At 44.7% G+C, this 21204-nt stretch overlaps 1 protein-coding gene across 10 annotated transcripts in view; it reads left to right on the top strand.

Moving 5' to 3' along the window:
• Positions 1-15114, top strand: part of Dtna (dystrobrevin alpha) — a 358988-nt gene extending 343874 nt beyond the window's left edge. For 9 of the 10 annotated variants that reach the window (XM_060377612.1, XM_060377620.1, XM_060377611.1 and 6 more), the window contains 5 exons: positions 1330-1419; positions 1988-2153; positions 6714-6846; positions 8934-8982; positions 11632-15114. In XM_060377612.1, coding sequence (XP_060233595.1) covers positions 1330-1419; positions 1988-2153; positions 6714-6846; positions 8934-8951 — 407 coding nt within the window. In that variant the 3' untranslated portion in view covers positions 8952-8982; positions 11632-15114. The remainder of the gene's footprint in view (positions 1-1329; positions 1420-1987; positions 2154-6713; positions 6847-8933; positions 8983-11631) is intronic. The other variant, XM_060377610.1, reaches the window with a different exon arrangement.
• Positions 15115-21204: the final 6090 nt, after the last annotated feature.

The following is a 21204-nucleotide window of genomic DNA, read 5'->3' as shown; positions in this document are numbered from 1 at the left end:
CCCGAAACAAAACCAGACCAAGGGAATCAGCAGACAGAAGTACAAATTGCCAATAAAGAAAAGATGTGCAGCCTCAATAGTGACTGCAGAAATATACATTTTAATCAGACTCATCATTTGCCCAGCAGATTTTTAAAAATGTTTTTTGGCGTCAGCCATGTCTAAGGATAGTATCTATGCATGGAAAAAAAAAAAAAAAAAAAAAAAACCCTGTCGTCTATCATGTATGGGGATGAAGATCTTAACACACTGTGCTGAGCAAAATGGAAAATGGAAGCTCCATTGCAGGGCTCTGCTTGCTAAACATGAACATCATTCGAGAGCTCCCTATGTAATTCACAAAATACATCTTTCTTTCTTTTTTTTTTCTTCAATTTTTAGAAGGGAAAATGGCCTTCCTCTAAATCAGATTTTATAGAACCTACAGTACGTTAAATCAAGTAGTGCTTTATATTATGATTAATGATTTTCTTAGTCTCTTTGATTTTTGTAACAAATATATTCATGGTTTTATTCATTTAGTATTACTTTGGGAGAAATGATAATGATATGTCACCTGCAGGGAGCCCCTAGCCCATGAAAACTCATGCCGTGTAAACTTTTTCTGTAATTGATGTATTCTTAATCTTGAACGCTTCCTTCTGAAGATGTTATGGTAATTAATTCTCTGCTCCATCTCCACCATACCGACTCATACCCATGCCACCTCACAAATACCCATTTAACCCTTCATGTGCCTGACACGTCAGAATAATCGTTTTCTACCATGGACCACCTTCCAACAGTCAGACTCTAAGTTAAGGTGCCCGGCACCCATCTGCCCATCTGAGAAGCAGAAGCAAAAATCTTCACCCCTTTTCCACTCTCTGGTGGCATTCAGTACATGATGCCCCAGTGTCAAAAGGCATCTTTCCCGGAATGGAGATCTGTGGAAGCCCTAACAGGAGACAGAGCCTGTGCTTCCAAAGGGCGGACTCCAGTATGCCCGGCCACAAGATAATGGCTGGGACCATACAGCTGCCAGGCTTTGCTTCTGTGTGGACTGTCCTCAGTAGAATGTCCACCCCTTCTGAGTCACTGGGTTGGAGGGGGCAGGTAGGTGTGTCAAAGCTTGTGCCAGATCACCATGAAATCTACAAACTATCCTCATTCGCCCGGTCTTTTCACGTCAGGGCCGGCGTACTATTTTTTTTTTTTTTTTATTCAGTGAATGGACCAAAGCTCTGTAGGTTATCAGAGGGCTTGGTAGACAAGAAAACTGGGTAAAAAGAAAAACTGGGTGCGAAGGAAAAGCTCTGACACTTTTAAATGATTGCTTCTTCGTTGAAGGTTCAAGAAGGAATTTAAGGAATGACCTGCTGGTAGCCGCTGATTCCATCACTAACACCATGTCCTCTCTGGTGAAAGAGCTGAACTCAGGTGCGTTTCGGTACTTAACACTCCGTGAATTTGCTGCAGAAGGATCTTTATGCTACGGGTCCCTCTTGGAGACCCCCCGATCATTGCCAAATGTAAACGGAGATCTTAACCTTTTAAAGGGAATTTTTAATTTATATTTGAATGCACGTGTATGTGTGTGTGTGTGCCTGTGCACATGCTTTGTGTATGAGAAGGCCTGAAGAGGGTTTGCGATCCCCCGGGGCTTGGGCTGTAGATGGTTGTGAGTCACGGGACACGGGTGCTGAGGACTGATTTCGGTCTTCCACAACAGCATGAAGCTCGCACTCAGTCACTGAGTCACCACTACAGCTTGTATAAAAGAAAGGAAAACGCTACCTACTAACCTAAGTTACAGTTCATTCGTTTCAGTATTGACTCTCACTTTAGAAAAAACAGAACCCACTGGCTGGTGTCTGGTGAGCTGGTGTTGCTGCGTGTGGAACCTGGGTGCTTGTTTCTAGGCCCTGAGCTTCCTGTGGAGCCTGGGCCTTTATCCGGGGTCCTAAGCCTCCTAAGGAGTCTCTCCGTTTCTTCAATCGCCCACTAGAGGTAACGAGTGAAACAGAGAGTACTGTGGATTCGGAATTTGTGAGGACTCAGTTTGAGGATCTGGTTCCATCCCCGACCTCCGAGAAGGCTTTTCTAGCCCAAATCCACGCCCGAAAACCCGGGTACATTCACGGTGGAGCTTCAAGTACCATGCACGGTGACATGTGAGTATCGTGTTCTTGGAGACGGTTTCTCGGTGGCAGAGCAATTTGTAGGCAGCCTTTCGAGAAAGTCTTTTTTTATTTTTTTTTTTTCAATGCAGTTTATTCAGGAACATTGAACAATCCTCGGACCCCGGGGAAAGCCAGCCCACAGCTTAAATAGCCTCTGGGTAGCCAACCCAGGCGTGCCACAGGGGCAATGCAGATAGGTCCACATACATGGAAGCAAGCCAGATCCTCGGCCTTAGCCAAATGTGGAGTTGTTCGTGACAGAGAGCACTCACCATCGGGAAGGTGGAAGGCAGAAACCAGCTCCATCTTTAAGGCATAGCATTCCGCAGCTCTCTACAGTTCCCCCTTTTTGTTTTAGACGCATCAGGCAAGAGTAGAGGTCTGATCTCTGATATTAGAAATAAATTGGGACTTTGTACAGATGTTCATTTAGGTGTCATCCACCCAAAGAGCATCAGACCCATCCGATACCTTTTTCTCAGAGGCGGGACCTGGGGCATCAACCCGCATGCAATCAGACATGCTCTTCTCTGGGTCCAAAGCGGCTGACCCTGAGTGCAGTGCTTAGCCTCGCATCCTGAGCGTATCATTTTAGCTTTTTATGGTATCCAACCATGCTTGGGGAGAATGTCCTGCTTCAATGGCTGTAAAGGCCTGAATGATCATGGCTGCATCACATTGTTGTGAGACTCTAATCTTGCATATATACCACAGGCAAACCAAGGAGACCAACACCAGAAGGCCTGCTAACTCTCCCATGCCCGCCCATTCCTTCAGATGATTCATGGCTGCAGCAATCCATGTTGATAATCCTCTGGCTAGTCCTGCGTCCACTCCGGTAGAATTTACTGTGACAATGGCCACTCTCAGCTGCTCCATCGTAGTATCAAATTCTCCAGTCCAATTACCTAAAATATAGCTCGACAATTGTTTAGACAGATTTGCAGGGCAGGAAAAATTCTCATGTTGTATGCTAGTGACACAAAGTCCAGCATACTTTCATCGAGAAAGTCTTTAAAAAAATACAAAAACAAACAAAAAAACTAAAAGGGTGCAGTTCCGCTTTCTGCCAGAAGAGGCAGAAGCGTGCTGCGTTTAAGTTTGAGACTGGGGAAGTCTTCTCTTAACAATTTGCAAGGTGATCAGTAACTTAAAACAATCAGTGTTTCATGAAAGCCTGGCTCACCAGAGGCGCTGTGCATGGATGGCCCTGAAATTACAAAGAAGACATACTCCAGTAAACACCTAATACAACCCAGCCGTGGGACATTTAAGCCCAGCAATACCACACACTATAGGGAGTCAATCAAGGGTTAGCCTTCTGACCCAGGTGACCCACACACGCATATTGCTGGTGTGGGAGAAGAAACCAATCCAAAACTCAAAGAATGATCCCTAGCGAAGGCATGTCACATTTGAAGTTAGTAAACAAGTCCCAAGTCACAAATCACTTGCCCTGATAAGGGGGAAAGGTAAGTCTCCTTGTCTTCTTAATTTACTACCCTTTCACTCAGGGAACAGCCATGGTGCTAGAACAGCCCGTGTGTAAGTCAGAAACAAGAACCACGAAAGCTGGGTAGAAGCCATTAAACACATGGGACCTTTATAAAGGAATCCCGTTTAACTGACTCGTTAAACATTAAACCCATTTGCAGGGGTTGTTATCACAGACAGCTGGAGATTCTTTTCCTCTGCATGAATAGAAGTCACAGATGGGCAGAGGGGTGGTCCCGAGTTCCAGGGTGTGACTTGTGGCTCTAAGCCTTGAGGTATAAAGGCACCACAATTATAGCTCTGGGCTCGGGTATCGATGCTCAGGGGCTCTAGTGACACTTCCCGAGCTTGAAGCCAAGACCCTCAGATGTTTGACCTGCGACAACTCTCTCAAGCTGTTGTCCTTGTCGTGTTGACTAATGCTCTCTCACCACAGCTCCTCCTCCGCAGTTTCTGCTCCTCCACTGTCTATCATACTTCCAGTACCTCCACCATCTGTTCTACTCTTAGTGTGGCACAGTTTTTTCCCGTCGTCTGGACCCCCTGCATCCTGGTGGCCCTAGAGTTTTGAGCATTACCTGCAGAGCCTCAGTTCCTGGTGACTTTCTCTGACGGTTCAAGCCCCCACTTTTCTATTGATAACACTGCAGACTTTGGCTCTCTATGCAGCCAACACAGCCCACCCTACCTATGATAAGGCCGTAAGTCAGCAAAAGACCATCAGGAGATGCATTTGTTGGGATAATGCCCAAGAAAGATGCCTTCCAGATGACCCTGACAGCAAAGACTATCTCTCCATGTACATGCGTACACACAAGCCTCAAATTTCACCAAACACAGACTTTTTGCTGACTCATGGGACGGTTTGTCCTCTTCCCATCCTGAGCAAATATTGTTTCCAGATGCGTTGAGTTATTTAGTGTTCGAATTCGTAGAATGGAGTCTTCCAAAGCCAGAGAGAGTTGCCTATAGTATGTGTGACAGGAGCAAGGACTCTTCAGACAGAAACTGTGGCTCTCACAGCCCCTGTGGCTGCAGTCATCTTTGGCTGCTGCAGTGGTGTTCCTTCAGGGTAATGGCATAGACTTCCAGTCAGAACTCCAGAATTGCAGGCCGGCCATTTGTCAAGGGCAGTGCTGCTTAGCTGATGGCATCCTACTGAAGACAGCAATGATAAGAGAGAGGTCCCTGTTGGCTGTCATCCAGAGGGCCCAACAGCCCAGTCCCAACAGTTTGCTCATTCATAGGAAAACAAGTGAAGACTGCTTGTGCTAACGACTAAGAATTAACATTCCAAATATACTGAAAAATGTGTGACTCAAAAACCAAGCACCCTTACAGAGAGTTGGCTCCTGTCATCCGTCTCATTACCTGGCTAGGTTTGTGTGCTTTAACCAGAGCCTGCAGCATCAGTGACACTCCTGCTGGGTTTGCTGTGACCCTCCATCAGCAGAGGCGGAGACAGAAGGGAAAATTAGGGACCCAGCTGGAGAGCCCAGCTCGGAAGGAACAACCAACGTAAGAAGGAAGAGAAGGAAGTGAGGTGGGGGGATGGAGCAAGGGTTACAATAAATGCCGGGCAAGGGCTGGAAGCCCTAAGATCACAACAGAGGGGTAACGCTTAATGCGAAAAGTGCTTCCAATTGGTCTACAAAATAAACTGGCTGTTTTACGGAGCCGATGAAGAGACCAGTCAGAAGTCTTTGTGGTGCTCTGGCTCTCATTCTAAGTAATGAGTAGAAGACCAGAAGTACCAGAGTTATAAAGAGACCTGTTTTGAAAGCCAGCTGTGGGGAGGCAGCCTGTAAGAGCAAACAAAATGGTTCCGACATCATCTAAAGTGGCAGTGTGTGACTGGTTCTATTTTTAGTTTGTTTTCTTGTCCTAGCCTATAAAATCTAGAATTGCTTGATATATTATTCAAAGTGGTGAATTAATTGTCATGTTGTTCTAGTAAATACACACACACACACATATATATATATATTAGCTTTTTATTATGCATTTTATAGTAACATCTTAACACATCTTTACCCCAGTCCTAAAACGCAAGGTATGAAAGGCCTCCCCACCTCTGACCTGCTCTCCCTTGGTAGCCAGGGACCAGGACCAGCTTTCAGCAAATGATTTGGTAGTTGAAAATGGAGAGTTGATGGAAGCTTCATGGACTCTTTAAAATTGGCCCTAAGCGTCCAAAAGTAATGTGCCCCATAGATAAGATAAACGTGAACAATGCCATATAATGTCTATCCCAAGCTCTCCTTAACTCATCCTGTCATTTGGGAGCATGTTTTACTATCAGTACTGCCTAAGAATGTGCTGTTTTAGCCCCTAGAACAGGGTTTGATTTAGATCATGAACCTGCATTCAGCCCTGTAAGTCCGTTACATGTGGAAGGAATGGGTGAAAAAAGTCCCCGTTAGCGAATGAGATCATTCCTATTTGCTTATATTAAAATTGGACAATGCAAATGGATTTTTCAGATTCAGGGCTAGTAAAAATTTGTATGGTCAAGAGCTACAGGTGTGATATCCTAGTATCAAGTTGCTGATATTATAAGACTTATTTTACCATAAAGTGTACTTACATATATGTGTGCACTAGCATGTGTGCGTGTGTGTGTGTGTTTAAGCTTGTGTCTTTGCAACACAAAGACAGTTAAATCGTGCACACATTTCCTTAAGCATTATTTCACTAGAGGGCTCACTCTCCTTTCAGAAAGGATATAAAAGGACCTCTCATATCGTGAAACTATACATCCCTTCTAAAGACAAATTTGCCTTGTAGAACATTTTAAGGGCTATCATTTCTGTATGCCATATGAAAACATAAATGGCCAGTGACTTCCTTGACAGGTTTGATTAAAATGAAAATATTGTATTTGCATATTCTCCAGGCCTTTTCTTTTTAGTAAGTTTCCCTTTGCATCAAAGACAACATGAACATGAACTAGGGAGGCTCCAGGGAAACACAGGAGGGAAGAAAGCAAAGGACTGGAGTTCCACCTGCTCCTCTCTGTTAAGATGTTACTTCCAAACACCTGCTGTGTTTTCCCAGGGTCCCAGAAGACGGGGATCCTTATGTACAACCGGAGGATGATAACTACGAGAATGAGTCTGTGCGGCAGCTGGAGAGTGAGCTGCAGATGGAGGAGTACCTGAAGAAGAAGCTGCAGGACGAGGCCTACCAGGTACAGGGCCAGCAGCATCCCCAACCCTGCCCACGGCCCTCCACAACTGCCCATTCCCCTTTCTTCTCTACTTTTCCAGAATATTCTGGTGGTATCCCTTAATTCATGCATCCCAGACAGCAATGTTTTAAACACCTCTTGTAGCTCTCTATTCTTCCAAATTGCCACCTGGAAAGTGAAAAGGGCCTTTGTGACATTGGCAGAGTCATGGTGACAACCAATACAAGCACCTCAGGGTTGTCAGGAAAGTTTTTTTTCCCCTAAGTTAAAATATAGAGGCCTGGGGAGATGGTTCAATTGATAACACTCTCGCAGAGCAGGCATGAAGACTGCAGTTTGGGTTCCCAGAATCCAACTGAATGTCAGAAAGGCATGGCAGCCCAGCCTGTAATCCCAGCAATCAAAAGGTAGAAACAGGAGACCCCCGGAGCAAGCTGGCCAGCCACACTAGCCAAATCAGTGATCCCTGGGTTCATAGGAGACCTCAGGGAATAGGGTAGAGAGCAATAGAGGAAGACCCCTGACATCAACATTGGGTTTTCATACGCTCGTGTCAGTTCCTGCGCCCACAAACATATGTCCGTGCACACGTGCCTGCACACACACCACAAATGCAAACCTGTAAAAATATACACCCACATATTAAATATTAAATAAAAGGTTGAAAAATAATAATTACACAAAGGACATGGCACGAGGCAAACAAATGCACGCCAGCACAGCTGCTCCCCTGAGTCGCTTGTGAGCTCCTCATTGCCTGTATCACGTCAAACATAAGTGGGAAGGGGGCAGAACGTACTGAGAAACAATGGGGGAACTGCAGGCAAGGCGCAGATAGACGGACACTGAAATGGGCTGGAGTATGCCAACCCATCTGAGAATTCCCAGAGCGTGGCTCATGCCACCAAGAATAACATAATTACTTACTCTCGCCAAGAGCAGTGAATTTGCCCCTTGGGGGTGGCCCACTGCCTGCTTCTCCGCAGGTGTGTTGTTGGGCTCTGAGGGCTCCAGGGTGTTTGTGTGGCAGAGCCAGCTGGCCCCAGCTTTCCTGTCAGACGTTTTGTCAACTGACCACGCAAGCTTTCTCCACCATCTCAGGCCACCAGTGGGCCTCTCTCTCACATAGACACACACTCTGTCAGGACAGAGAGCCAGTGAGTGCCAGCCTTGAAATGTTAACACTAAACAGCAGAGAAACTGATTCCCAAGTTCACCCAGACAAAGCGTTGCTTAAAATGAGCCTTTAACCTTTTCAGCCTAGCAACTGCCTTCAGGAGCAATGAAGACGTTTTTCAAGCCATTTCAAAAATATTAATAATAATAAGTGTGTAGAGCCATGCTCCTGTGCTACAAAAAAAAAAAAAAATGTTCACCTGATTACAGAGCTTGATGAGTGAGCATTTGCGACCTCTGTGGCTTTATCCATAGAAAGAACTAGCCTTGTATGTCAGGGAATCTCTGGGAAGCTTAAGGGCCTAAGCTTATAGGCATTTCATGTGGGTCTGCAGATGGAGGAGAGAAATGTAGCTAGATCATCAAAAGTCTGATTTGGGCTGTTGAAGACGCCTGCCGGGCTCTACTCATCAAGTTTATCATCGGTTCCTGGGGTTTAGTAACAACAGTAACTACAATTCTACATTTTTTAGGTGACTTTTCTACAGTCTACAACAAGTATTGCATTCTTAATGAATTAGCAATCAATGCTACATGAGTAAAGTAAATGGGGATTCTATTAATGACATGATCTAGCTGGAGTTTTGCTGTGCCCGGTGAATCTGTGGTTCTACTCTCTCACTCTCCTTGCCTCTCCATGCTTAGTGCTCTCAAGGAAACGATCTCAAGGAGAAGAGCAGGGGAAGGGCCATGTGTTCTGACTCAAATGTGTATCCTGGAGTATGGTGGCGTGGTTTTCTTCAAAGGCTATGTAAGCTGGAGGTGACAGGATGGACGGAATGCTTCTGTTGTTCTCTGGACTCTCCTCTCTGTGTCTTTGTGCATGGCTTCCAGCCAAATAATTCACCAGCTTGACTGCCTCGCAGACTTGACATGTCACCTTTCTTGTTTGTGTCCTTTGTCACCCACAGGTCAGCTTGCAAGGCTGAATACAATATCCTTTACTCACTCTCCTCTCAAGTAAGTACCCTGTTGTTTGGGAGGAAGCATGGACACTGTAGGCTGAGCTGAGCTGACTCTGGGCCTAGCTCACCTTCACCCTTTCTATGTGATATGGTATACTCCTTCCCTGCCGCTACCACAGTGGTAACCACAGAGCTCATTAGAACCCCGTGTAAATCCCCAAGGCATCCCTGGAGTTGACTTTTTACTTGTTGACTAGGGCAGCTGCTACAGAAACTTTCCATGACCCCTGAGATACCACAGACTCTCTGTGGCTACATCACCAGTGGCATCAGAGAAGGAAAAGACCAAGCTACTTCAGCATCTCTGGATGTCAGCTCCTCAGTCCCCCAAAGAGCAAATGTGTGCACCTTAGCCAGGGACAACACGACCAAAGGGAAAACAATTCTGCAGCCCTGTCTTTTGAGGGTGACTAATTCAAATCCACTGAGGAGTTCAGCACCATGAAAGTTAACTTAACATGTCATTTGGGTTAGTACTCTAAAGATTGACCTCCCTCGAAGGTCAAATGGACAAATGGGACAGAGTTTTAAAGAGCTTGAGCACAGTGTGATTGGCTGCAGGCATGCACATGTAAGCGTCCCTCCACTATGCCCCATGCTTTAGATCCCATGCAGCACCAGGGAGCTGCTGCAGTCCTCGCGGAAGTGTGGGTGAGCCATGGGACTCAGAACTTCTTTGCTGTTTCCACTTTTCGAACCAAGCCAAGACTCATCTACCTGCAATGAAGGAGGGCCCCGCTGTCCCAGAAGTCCAGATGGCTTCTCTAGCTCTAACTAACGGCCATTTAGTGCTCCCTCATCATGGTCTAAGCTAACATACTTCCTACAGCAGTCAGGCTGACCTGGCCAAAGGGCCAAAGGGACTGTGTCTAGTGTAGTTACATGATCCTTCCCAACTCTGGTATCTCATGAGTCTACAGGCTAGCCGATAATGCACTCTGCCAACCCTGGTTGCTAATTTTAGGAATGAGCGTATTCCTTCAACAGCATTTCAAGCAGTAATAGATACACACTAGCTCCAACACTACAAACATCCCAGCTCCAGCCCCATGTTTGCATCAAGGAAGTAAGACTGCACCGAGAGGGCAGAGCTCCTGAGCTGTAAGGAGAGATCTTACAACCACAATGTTCACCCTCCCTTGCATTTGAAAATGTAACCTCACATGCTGTCCTAATTCAAAATTATGACAGTGAAACTTTTTTTCCGGAGCTGTTTTTTAAAATATTCGTGCCAGTTATAGAAAAATCTAGTCCCAAAGGAAAGCTCAATAGCATATCCTTCTCTTGGCTCCAACAATTTAATCATTTTTCTTCTTTTATTATTTAAACATCAGGGGCGTGTCATTAGAAAAACATTCATCTTTTTTCCAAAGGTGATGAAATGGCCTTGATATCAACACACATGAAAAAATGTATCTTTTTTTGTACCTAAAAGCCAATTTTTTCATTTTTTATTTTCTTGGAAGTTTGGCAGTGAACAATGAAACAAGTGTGTCCTCTGTCACTTACTGCAGAGATACCCTGACTACATGGCATTCCACAGGAGCCTAAGCACAAATGTGCCTGTTGCTGAGTCCGCAAACTGGGCCAAATGCATGTAAATTCTTACAGAGAGCTAAAAAAAAAAAAAAGTGGCATTTCACCTTTACACCTTCTTTAACCTACTATAGTATTTGTAGTGGGGTCAATATAGTTGAAATTTTAGGACTATCTATAGAACTAATATGTTTTTATTTGAACTTTCTGACTATACTGAAATACTAAAATCATCCCAAAATACATGCCTGTCTTACCCAAAGGTCATGAACCAACGTCACTGCCTTGACATCAGTCAGCCAAGTACCGAGGCAGAGATGTTCATGAATAAGGACGGGACATGGTATCTAAAGAGCAAGGAATACTCTTCCTCAGTTCGAGTCAGGGTATAGGCCCGTTTGTAAGCTGTAGTATGCCTTTAACCCTTCATGAGCTTCAGGGCTACCCCAGGGGGACCTTAAGAAGGAGGTTTTTTAATTTTTTCTTCACAATTTATTCATTATATATCCTGATTAAAGCCCCCTCCCTCAGCTCCCCTACCCTTTCTCCTTCTTCCCCTCATCCCCTTCCCCTAGTCCACTGAAAGCAGGAGTTCTCCACTATTGCCATCTGCCCATAACTTGTTAAGTCTCATCAGGCCTGACTGGATCCTCTTCCTCCCTGGCCTGGCAAGGCTGCATCACCAGGGGTGAGTGATCAGAGAGCAGTCAACTGAGTCATGATAGAGGCAGCCCCTGCTCCCCTCACTCAGAGATCCACATGGAGATTGAGCTGCCAGTCGACCACATCTGAGCAGGGGGTCTAGGTCCTCTCCATGCATGGTCCTTCGTTGGTGCATCAGTCTCTGCAGGAACCCCTGGGAAATGACGAGAACTCCACAACATCTTTTCCAGAAGACACATACTGCCAAAAACAGTGATCCCTGATTTTTATAGGAAGGAAATACAATGAGAGAGAGAGAGAGAAAGAGAGAGAGAGAGAGTATGTGTGTGTGTATGTGTGTGTCTGTGTGTGTGTTAAGGGGCAGGGTGGGGGGATCTAAGCTACTTATCCCTAATTTAGAAACAGTCTTCACCTGTTAAAAGAAATACACACTCCTTATTCCCAGGCAAGCTATAGTCAGACAGATGATGAAAGTAACATGGTACCCGGTGATGGAGAGAGCTGCACCTACAAAGAGGAGGAAGACAACAGCCTGGAAGCAGCCTCACCCTCGCTCAGAGAGAGGAGCCACCTCACCCAGCAGCTCCAACAACCCCTTCCCCCTAAAGATGTATTCTGATGCCTGTAGTGCAGCTAGCTTTCTGTTCTAAAACTTGTAGTTCCTAGGTGTGTGTTCTAGAAGGGGGGGTGGGCCCGAGACTGCCGTTCCTAGATCATTTATCAACTCCATCTTCTGTAACATGGCTCATCCCTGGTTCCAGGCAAACATCCACAGGCCGAGAGCCTGCTGCTGTTACACGAGACAGCAGTGTTAACGAGCATTTTAAACCTTTGCACACGATATTGAACCCATTCAGTTTACAACGACAATATTAATACTGTTTGTAGCTAGAATTTTCATTTCCGGATTCTTTGAGATTTTAGCAAAGACGGTTTTATTATATACTATACATTTTCTCCCACAGCAATTGTGGGGGAGGGGCAACAACCTGCCATAGGATTTGGTCTCTGAGTGTCCATACTCGGAACCCAGGCACCAAGAAGGGTCCTTGTCCGCCCATGTCCCCAAGTCCCTCTGAGAAATGACTTAAAACTTCCAACAAGAAAAAATGAGCTCTTGGGGGCTTATTTCCAACTTGGGTTGTTTTCCTTCAAAATACTCTAATGAATCAGCCATAGAATTTAGTGTAAATACTTTTTCCAAATAGATATCATATTCAGAAAAAAAGAGAGAGAGAGAGACAACATTCAAATGATATAGAATCTAGTTTTTAAAATCAGCACAGATCTTCTTAAAAACTGTGAACTATGTTTTGGAATACTCGTTACTAAAGCTGTTTATAAACCACAGGTGCCATAAGATCCCCCCCCAACGGACGACAGTTCCCTGCACTTCTCCAGGTCTTGCTCTCCACATTGTATCCTTAGGAAGCATGTCCTACGCAGCACTGCTCATTGGCAAGTTCCCTCATCGGGTAGTTCCGAGGCCTTCAGCTTTAAATGTATGGGCTTAAAGTGCGCTTGCTCCGCTTTCCTTTCTGAATGTTGATTGCCTTACCTGGCCACCTGTTGTTCTGCATGCAGTGTTGTGTGGTCCTGTGAAAGGAGACAGGCTCTTCCATGTGGTATTTTTTGGGATTTCACACTCAGTTGAAAGCTGGTGTGTGAAAAGACTGTCAAAGACAAGACGATAAAAAAAGCCTGTGGATGGTCCTCCTTAGCGATTCTGGGGAAAATGGAAAAGTGATTGGTTGTTTCAAGATCTGATGTCTAAGGGGGGGGGGGGGAAAGGCCAGGCACCTGCTGGCTGTCTTAAACTGGAAGCCTCTCCGGAATTCCTGGGGTATTTTTTCCCCTCTAAAAGAAAGAAAGGAACATCGTTGCAGAACAATGATTCTCAGAATGTGTCCCTCAGACCAGCGATCTTAGCGTCTCCCAAAAGTCTTAAAAATGCAGATTCCTCAGCTCTAACCCAAACCCACTGAATCCAAAACTCTGGGGTCTGGACCTAGTGATCCATGTTTTAATCGGCCCTCCTGACCGTTCTGCCCCGTGCTATAAGGTGGAAATCATTGTCCTAGGATAGAGTTGGACACTGAAGAGTGAAAAACGCCTTATCCAGGCTACGGTGTAACTCGGTTGGCCGAGTGCTTGCCTAGCATACACAAAGCTCTGGGTGCAGGCTTCCAGAGCTGTAGAAACACAGCATGGTGACACATGCCTGTGATCCCAGCACTCAGGAGATGGAGGCAGGAATATCAGGAGTTCGAGGTTATCCTCAGCTACATAGTGAATTTAAAGCTAGCCTAGGATACCTTGTCTTAAAGGGGGGATTCGGGGGAGAAGTGGTCAGAATAAGTAAGAAATGTTCTAAGTGGACCTCAGATTTAATTTTGCTCACCAGGCTCGCAAACGCCTTCTCCCACCCCACACACTGGTGACTAAGAACCGCACTGTCTGTGGAGGGCTCTTCCACGTTCCTGCATTGCGTCAGATCCTGTCTCCTCGGCTGCCCTTTAAACAAAAGCATCTGCCTTGAGGATAGCCAAGGGCTTGATTGGCATCAGTAGAAGACCCTGGGTGTTCTTAGTCGAATTTCCTTCCAGAAAACCCGCCTCACAGAATTCCCTGAGCACAGGCTAGCACCAAAGTCGCACAACTGCACAGTTCTCTGATTTCTTTGCACAGGTGGATTTTATTGCGGGTTTCGTTGGTGTGTCTTAACATTCATCTCTCTTCCCCTGCCCATCATCCTCTGTGAAATCACACCTCTCCAGATGGTGCAGGTGGCCATTGGTGCCTCATACTCAGTACTGAAAACCACTACATCCCAGATACCTGCATTTGTCTCAGCTCGAACCCGAGCCACATAGTACTCACATCAGAACTCAGAACCTGCGGGTGGCCCTCAGCCACTGGCTGGACTGAGCTGACCCATGTCGTCTCTTTGCTTTTCTACATCAAAATGTGTGTCTAAGGTTGAAAGCATTCTACTGCAAACCTTCCCTCTTGTCACAGCCTCCATTGCCAAGCAGCTCCCCCGCCCCTGGTATTGACTCCATCGTACAAAGCCATTCCAGGAACTCTCTGGAAACCAGGACCAGTGAGCAGTTCCTCACTAACCAGCCACCTTTTCTTTCTCTTAGCTCCACGTCAGCACTGAGACCAGACTCAAGCACCCCTGTCCTGTAACCGAGACAAAATGGTGTGTGTTGTTTTGGGGTTTTGTGATTGTTGGTGGATTTCTTTCCTTGGCTCTCCAAATTTACTTTTGGGGCCTGTTCTAAAATGCAAACCCAGCAGGTTTCGTCTGTCCTGTCCGTTCTAGTCAACGGTGTCTCACAGGGGGTGTTCTCTCTTATTCCACAATGATTTGCCCATCCGTGTCCATCAGAGCTGATGGCCTATGAAGGAGCAATGAGCACTGGTCTAACGCAGCCACGCCTCCCCCCGCAGCCCTGCGGTCAAGGAGGTGGTGAAATCTACTGTATAGGATTCAGGAACTGGTTGTGGTTTGTCAGGATGGAAGTTGGGGTAAGTTTGGTTGGTCAGAGGGAGACGTGTTGGAGATTAGGAAGATGGATTATCGGATGATATATAAGGCAGGGAAGGTTTATTTGTAAGTAGTAATGTGAACTGAATTGCATTAAGATTGTGGCCTTTGTGTGATATATACTATGTATTTTCTTATATGCATGAGCCAAACTGTTGCAATATAATTTAGCACTGATGTCTGCTCTTATTTTGACCATCTTCGTCCACTGTTATTAGTTCTTGGCTGTTAAGTGTAGATAGATCTTGTAAATATGGCAACCTTTGGTTGCTGCATTCGCTTTGGTTCGATTCCACACAAGCAAAGAACTCCTGTGTCCTCAGAAGGCAGAGCATTTTTACTTTGAACCAAAAAGAAAAAAAAAAAAAAAACAAACAGAAGCATTCATTACATCTTGAGGCTAATTAACATAAGACATTTTAAATTGTGACTACTGTAATTTGACCCCATTTGAAACAACCAATTCTGAAACACTGAAGAGTTCACAATATTCATTGGTATTGTAACAACTCTACTGTAGTATGTTGTTTCGTTTTGTTGATATTGTTGTTAAGTATTGTTTTGTGCGTGTGTGTGCGTGTGTGTGAGTGTGTGTGTGTGTGTGTGTGTGTGTGTGTGTGTGTGTGTGTTTGTGTGTTGGAACCTCCTGGGGACATGTTATATTTTGAAGTGATTAAACTATTTAATTGTGTGTCTATATTTTGGAATGGAATTATTTCTTCATTAAAAATGTTTTTTAAAACACTATTATCTTGTGGGTTTGTTCTTGTTTTTGGTGGTGGTGGTGGTGATGGTTTTTTGAGACACGGTTTCTCTGTGTAGCCCTGGCTGCCCTGGAATTCACTGTATAGATCAAACTGGCCTCCAACTCAAAAATCTGCCGCCTCTGCCTCCTGAGTGCTGGGATTAGAACTATGTGCCACTACCATCCTCCGTATCTTATTTTTTTTTCATTCCTTGGTTTTAATACACTTTTTTTTACAGCAACATGGAATCTTCTCAAAAAAGGAAGACAGATCAGTTCCCACTACATAGAACATGAACCACTGGTGGAATGTTGAACAACTGAAGCAAATAGTTCCCCTATTCCCATTAAGAAAAATATAACAACAAAAAGACAAAAATTAAAGTCTAAGCTGTAGAGTTATGGATGATGTTCTTAATTTGTTAATTAAGCTGCTATATTTTGCCCAGACTCCCTGCCACAGATATTCAGAGTAGGTAGACAGATGGATAAGAAGTATTTGAGTTAGATAGGCTTTGATTTACCCACAATCCTTCCTGCAACTACATGCACCTCTAGAGAGCATGTCTTGATAACCGAAATTGTCTTTAAATAGTAAACAGTTCTCTTTCAATTGTATTGCTAGGCCATACGACATTGAAAGGTGTGTGTGTGTGCTCACTTTATTTTAAAGAAAGCATTAAAAATATCAGAGGCTTATGGGTCAAGTTACATAACACATTTTTGTTCCCCCCTTTCCAATGCTAACTGGTTTAGTTGCAGAGAGAGCAAAGCATGTGAGATAATGCAGGTCATACATATCCTGCATCTCTGGATCTGTTGTCTCAGGTGACCCGGTCTTTAAATAATGACAGTGGTTGACCCTTCCACTTCCCAGTGCCTGGTTGTACCCCCACCCCTGAGGTAATGATGCAAAGAATGGCTGTCCGGCCACTGGAACATAAATGGCACTAAGCAAATGACTTCTTTGACCTTCCATTTTTCTGGCATTCCCTCACGGCTGCTCTAGCTTAGAAGCAGGTGCGCCTTGAAAGCATAAGGCTAGCGCCAACTAGACCAGCTTTATGGTCTGGAACCCAGGGGAACCTGTGGCTGCTTTTCTTGAAGCTATTTCTTGGCAAACACCTTTCCTTCCAGTTTTCAGATGCCAAGGAGAAGAGCATGCCCACAGCTATGCCCACTGACTGTAGAGTCAGGTCTCTTCTGGAGACTTCTGGAGGCAAAACGTTTGGGTAATAATGAGCTTTCATTTGCAGCAGACAGTCAGCATTTCATACATTAGGGGCCAGTTAACTTATATTTATAATCAGTGTTACACATCTATCTCTTCAGTAATGTGAGAAACTTATTACAAAACGAAACACAGTGTGCTCCATTTCTAGCACGTGTGTTACCAGCCGTTGCTGTCTGGACCACCAAGATTTTTTTAATGCATTTTTGTTTTTAATCATGGGTCTTCATGTATGCTTGTCTGTGTACACATGCATGTGAGTCTGGTGCCTTCTGAGGCCAGAAGACGACATCAGATTGGAATTATAGGTTGTTGTGAGTCGCTGAACATAGATGGTAGCTGAAAACCAAACTTAGGTCCTCTGTAAGAGAACTTTAACCAAACTTAGGTCCTCTTAGCTGCTGAGCCACCCACCTCCTCAGCTCAGATTTCATTTTGGACCCCAGATCTAATTTTACTCACCAGGCTCACAAAAGCCTTCTCCCACCCCACACACCTGGTCTGTAATTGAATGGCCAAGAACTCACCTTCTGACCCCACTGTCTGCAGAGGGCTATTTCATGTTCTTGCCTCTGCATTGGGTCAGAACTTATCTCCTTGGATGCCCTTTGAACAAAGCATCTGCTTTGAGGATAGCCAAGGGCTTGATTGGCATCGGTAGAGGACCCTGGCTGTTCATAGTCTATTTCCTTCCAGAAAACCCGCCTCACAAAATTCCCTGAGCACAGGCTAGCACCAAAGTCGCACAACTGCACAGTTCTCTGATTTCTTTGCACAGGTGGATTTTATTGCAGGTTGTGTTGGTGTGTCTTAAACGTTCGTCTCTCTTCCCCTGCCCATCATCCTCTGTGAAATCACACGAGATGGGAGCTGGCCATCTTGTTCAAGGAATTGAAATAGCATACACAAGGAGCAAAGAGGTAAGGAATTTATTTGGAAACAAAATAACAGTGTGGGTATGCTACAAGGGAGCAGTAGTTTCTGGTGAGATTGCTCAAAAACCCCAGGGTTCTTCTCAACCACTTTCTTCGGAGGGTCCAAAAGGATGGGGAGTTGGTTGCTAGGGACAAGATGTGGATGATTTTCTGTTTTGATGGATAAGCATGACTTATGTAAGCCTTTGTTTACTGTGCATGTCCTTTTCCATGATGTATCTAATTTTAACCATACATATATCCAATCGTGCATAAAACAGCAAATAGAAGATTTTCCCTACAAGTTAGCTCAGAAGAGACCATTTGACTTACTGAACAGGTACCCAAAAGTAGTTCAGGCTTGATAAAGCTTGCTAGCTCTAGTGCTAGGATGTACACCAGGATATATTTGACAATAAAGGGGGGCTGTTAGGAAGTTACTAAGGAAAGACTAAGGCAAAAGAACCAGTGGCTTTCTGTATACACAGCTCCGTGTGCATAACAGGATCCTAGGTTGCTAAGCTATGCCTTCAAATGATCTGCTTCACGAGTGGCTATTCTGAGATTGAATTCTGACACCAACTCTTCAGAGTTAGAGCAGGATGGTTGGCGAAGGATAACCATCAGACATCTGTAGGACCATCCATACTCCCTACTAATGAGCTCTGGATTCAGGAGTTCCCATTAAAACAATTCTTTGAAGAATTTGGCGAAAGGACTATATGCTCAATTTTACTTCGATTATAAAGACTACATACAAAGCAGAAGTAGCTAAATGAAGAAACATGAGGGGCAAGTTGGTGGGATGAACACAAAGCAACCATGCTTGGCAAATCTAGTCCTACCACTGTCCCACCACAAGAATGCATTTGCCACCAAGGTGCCCTCTGGAGCCTTTGTGTCCAGAGATTTTGTGTCCTCATGTAAAGAGAGGTTTGCATAACAACAGAAAAACTGATTAAGTCAGTCTCCAGCCTCCTTCCCCTCAGGCTGGCCTTGCCCAGAGTTTCAATAATCACATGGTGACCAGCATGAAGGCATATGGTGACCCACAATGGGTTGTTTCAAAAACATTTGTTATTGTTATCTTTTTTATAATTTATTCACTTTGTATCCAAGTTGTAGCCCCCTCCCTTGTCTTCTCCCAGTTTCACCCTCCCTCTCTCCCTCTTCCTCCCCAATCCTTCTTCCCTAGTCTGATGATAGGGGAAGTCCTCCTCCCCTATTGTCTGACCCTAGCCTATCAGCTCCCATTAGGACCATCTGAATCCTCTTCCTCTGTGGGCTGGCTAGGTTGCCCCACCAGGGAAAAGTGATCAAAGAGCAGGCAACCAAGTTCATGTGGAGACTGTCTCTTCTTCCCTTATCCAGGGGGCCACATGAAGACTGAGCTGTCTATGGGCTACATCTGGGCAGGCGATCTAAGTCCTCTTTGTGCATGGTCTTAGGTTGATGTATCATTCTCTGTGGTGCCCCCTGGGCCCAGCATTTTTGGCTTCTAACAAAAACATTTCAATCACATAGACATTCCAACAATTTCTGAAGTTCCATGCCAGCAGCTGGATGCAAAGACCAGGTATAGCTTCCCTGTGGTAGGATGTGTTTGTCCATGCAAATACCTCTCCTGGAATCTTTGTTTCCTCATACATCTCCAAGTTACTGTTTCATGCCCTTGCATTCCAATGTGATGATCCCCTTTAGGATATATGGCGGAACAAGTAAGGTCCTGGGCTTTGGTTCAGCTGAGAATATACATTAACATCCTCATTTAGAAAAGATGGTTTTGCCAGACAGATATTCCTGGTGTTTAAGTATCTACTGCCTTTGGCCTCTATAGGTTTGGATGAATGATCAGCTATTAACCTTATGGCTTCTCCTTCATAGCTAACAATACCTTTTCTTTTGCTACACCCAATAATTTCTCTTTACCTTTGTCTTTCCACAGTATGGTTATAATGTGTCTTAATGTGGATTTTATTGAGTTTGTCTCACATGGAATGTATTGGGCTTCTTGGGGATATAGGAAGGAACTATGCAGACAGTATTGAAGGGAAGTGACTTAGGATGTCACTACAATAATCCATGCAAAAGAAGCAATAACACCTTTAGACTCAATAGACTGAAAGTTTCTCTATAAATATTTTCTGAGGATGGAACCAGGTTCCATGAGAAAAGCAGAAATTCAGAGGATGCTGAAAAGGGGTACTAGGTAGGGAGTGAGAAATCCAGGGCAGTGCCCCCTTATTAAACTACCCGCTCCTTGCTTTGCACTTACTGAGGCAAACCATCAGTTTCTAGAAAGGGAGAGCCATTGTCAGATACTCAGCTGATACTTACCCAGATCCTCAAACCACTGACAGCTACAACAACCCAGAACATAGACACCTAAAAGCTACAGCAGCTGACCACCCTATGAACTCCTGGTGGTGATAAACAAGTCAGGGCAAACTTGAGAGAAAACTGATTCCATTGAACAGGATTCCTGGCTAATATAAACTTGACAATTAAATACCCCTACCCTAGACATACCCCTCAATTAACACTCCCCAAACCACAAGAGAAACGTCACTCCAACTGCTGTTCCACAGTATGGTTCTCGCTCTGCGATCGGCTGCTAGCCAGCACGTGGTTGCATTTTGTAACTCAGACCTTGGCTTGCTGGCCTTTGGTCTCCTTTGTAAATTCTTTCATTGACTGGACCAAGATCCTAGACATCAAGAATCTGAGCTTCCTAAGTTAGCCTCCCTTCTAATGCCATACATGAGAGCTTAAGTAACTGGGAGAAACCCATTGCACTTCAGAAGTAAACTAGAAGCAACAGCCTTTGGATGTGGATCTTTAGGAGCAGATTAAACATACATGAGGCTAGAGGACTGGTATATTGACAGGTTAGGCTTGGGATCCCAGAGTGGAGTGTGATGGAACTACATTTTAGAATTACTCGCTACTGATGATAAAGAAGAGCAAAGAGGAAGGATCAGAAAATCAATCATGGGAAAAATCCAGACTGGATAGACAGCTAATGGTTAACAGTGCTTACTGTTCTTGAAGAGGTCTTGGTTTTGATTCCCAGCACCCACAATGTGGGTCAAACTGCCTGTAACCCTAGTTCGTGGGGACCTGAATCTAGCCTCCTAGAGCACCCACACACACACACTCATGGTACACATAAATTCACTCAGGCACACATACAGACAGATAAATAAAATAGGTATTGTTTATTTAAAACCAGGAGCCAAATGATAAAAGTTTTTAGATAAGTGAAGCAAGTGCCTTCAATAGATAAGATAAAAACAAAGGCATGCCTCTCTCTCTCTCTCTCTCTCTCTCTCTCTCTCTCTCTCACACACACACACACACACACACACACACACATACTCATGTGTTCAAACAAATCAACACAAGAACTTCCAAGACCACCTTCGCTCTTACAGGACTTCCAGCCCTCCTACATCGTCATTGGAACCTTGAACAATGGATAACTATGTTTTCTCGCTGAGGGCCTTAGAAATGATGTGGTGTTCCATAATGAATGCCTAGGGTGACTCTTCCCATCTCAACCCTTACCTCCACCA

This window comes from Meriones unguiculatus, chromosome 2 (genome assembly GCF_030254825.1).
Source record: "Meriones unguiculatus strain TT.TT164.6M chromosome 2, Bangor_MerUng_6.1, whole genome shotgun sequence".
Taxonomy (NCBI): domain Eukaryota; kingdom Metazoa; phylum Chordata; class Mammalia; order Rodentia; family Muridae; genus Meriones; species Meriones unguiculatus.
This window is presented reverse-complemented; position numbering and strand designations above follow the sequence as displayed.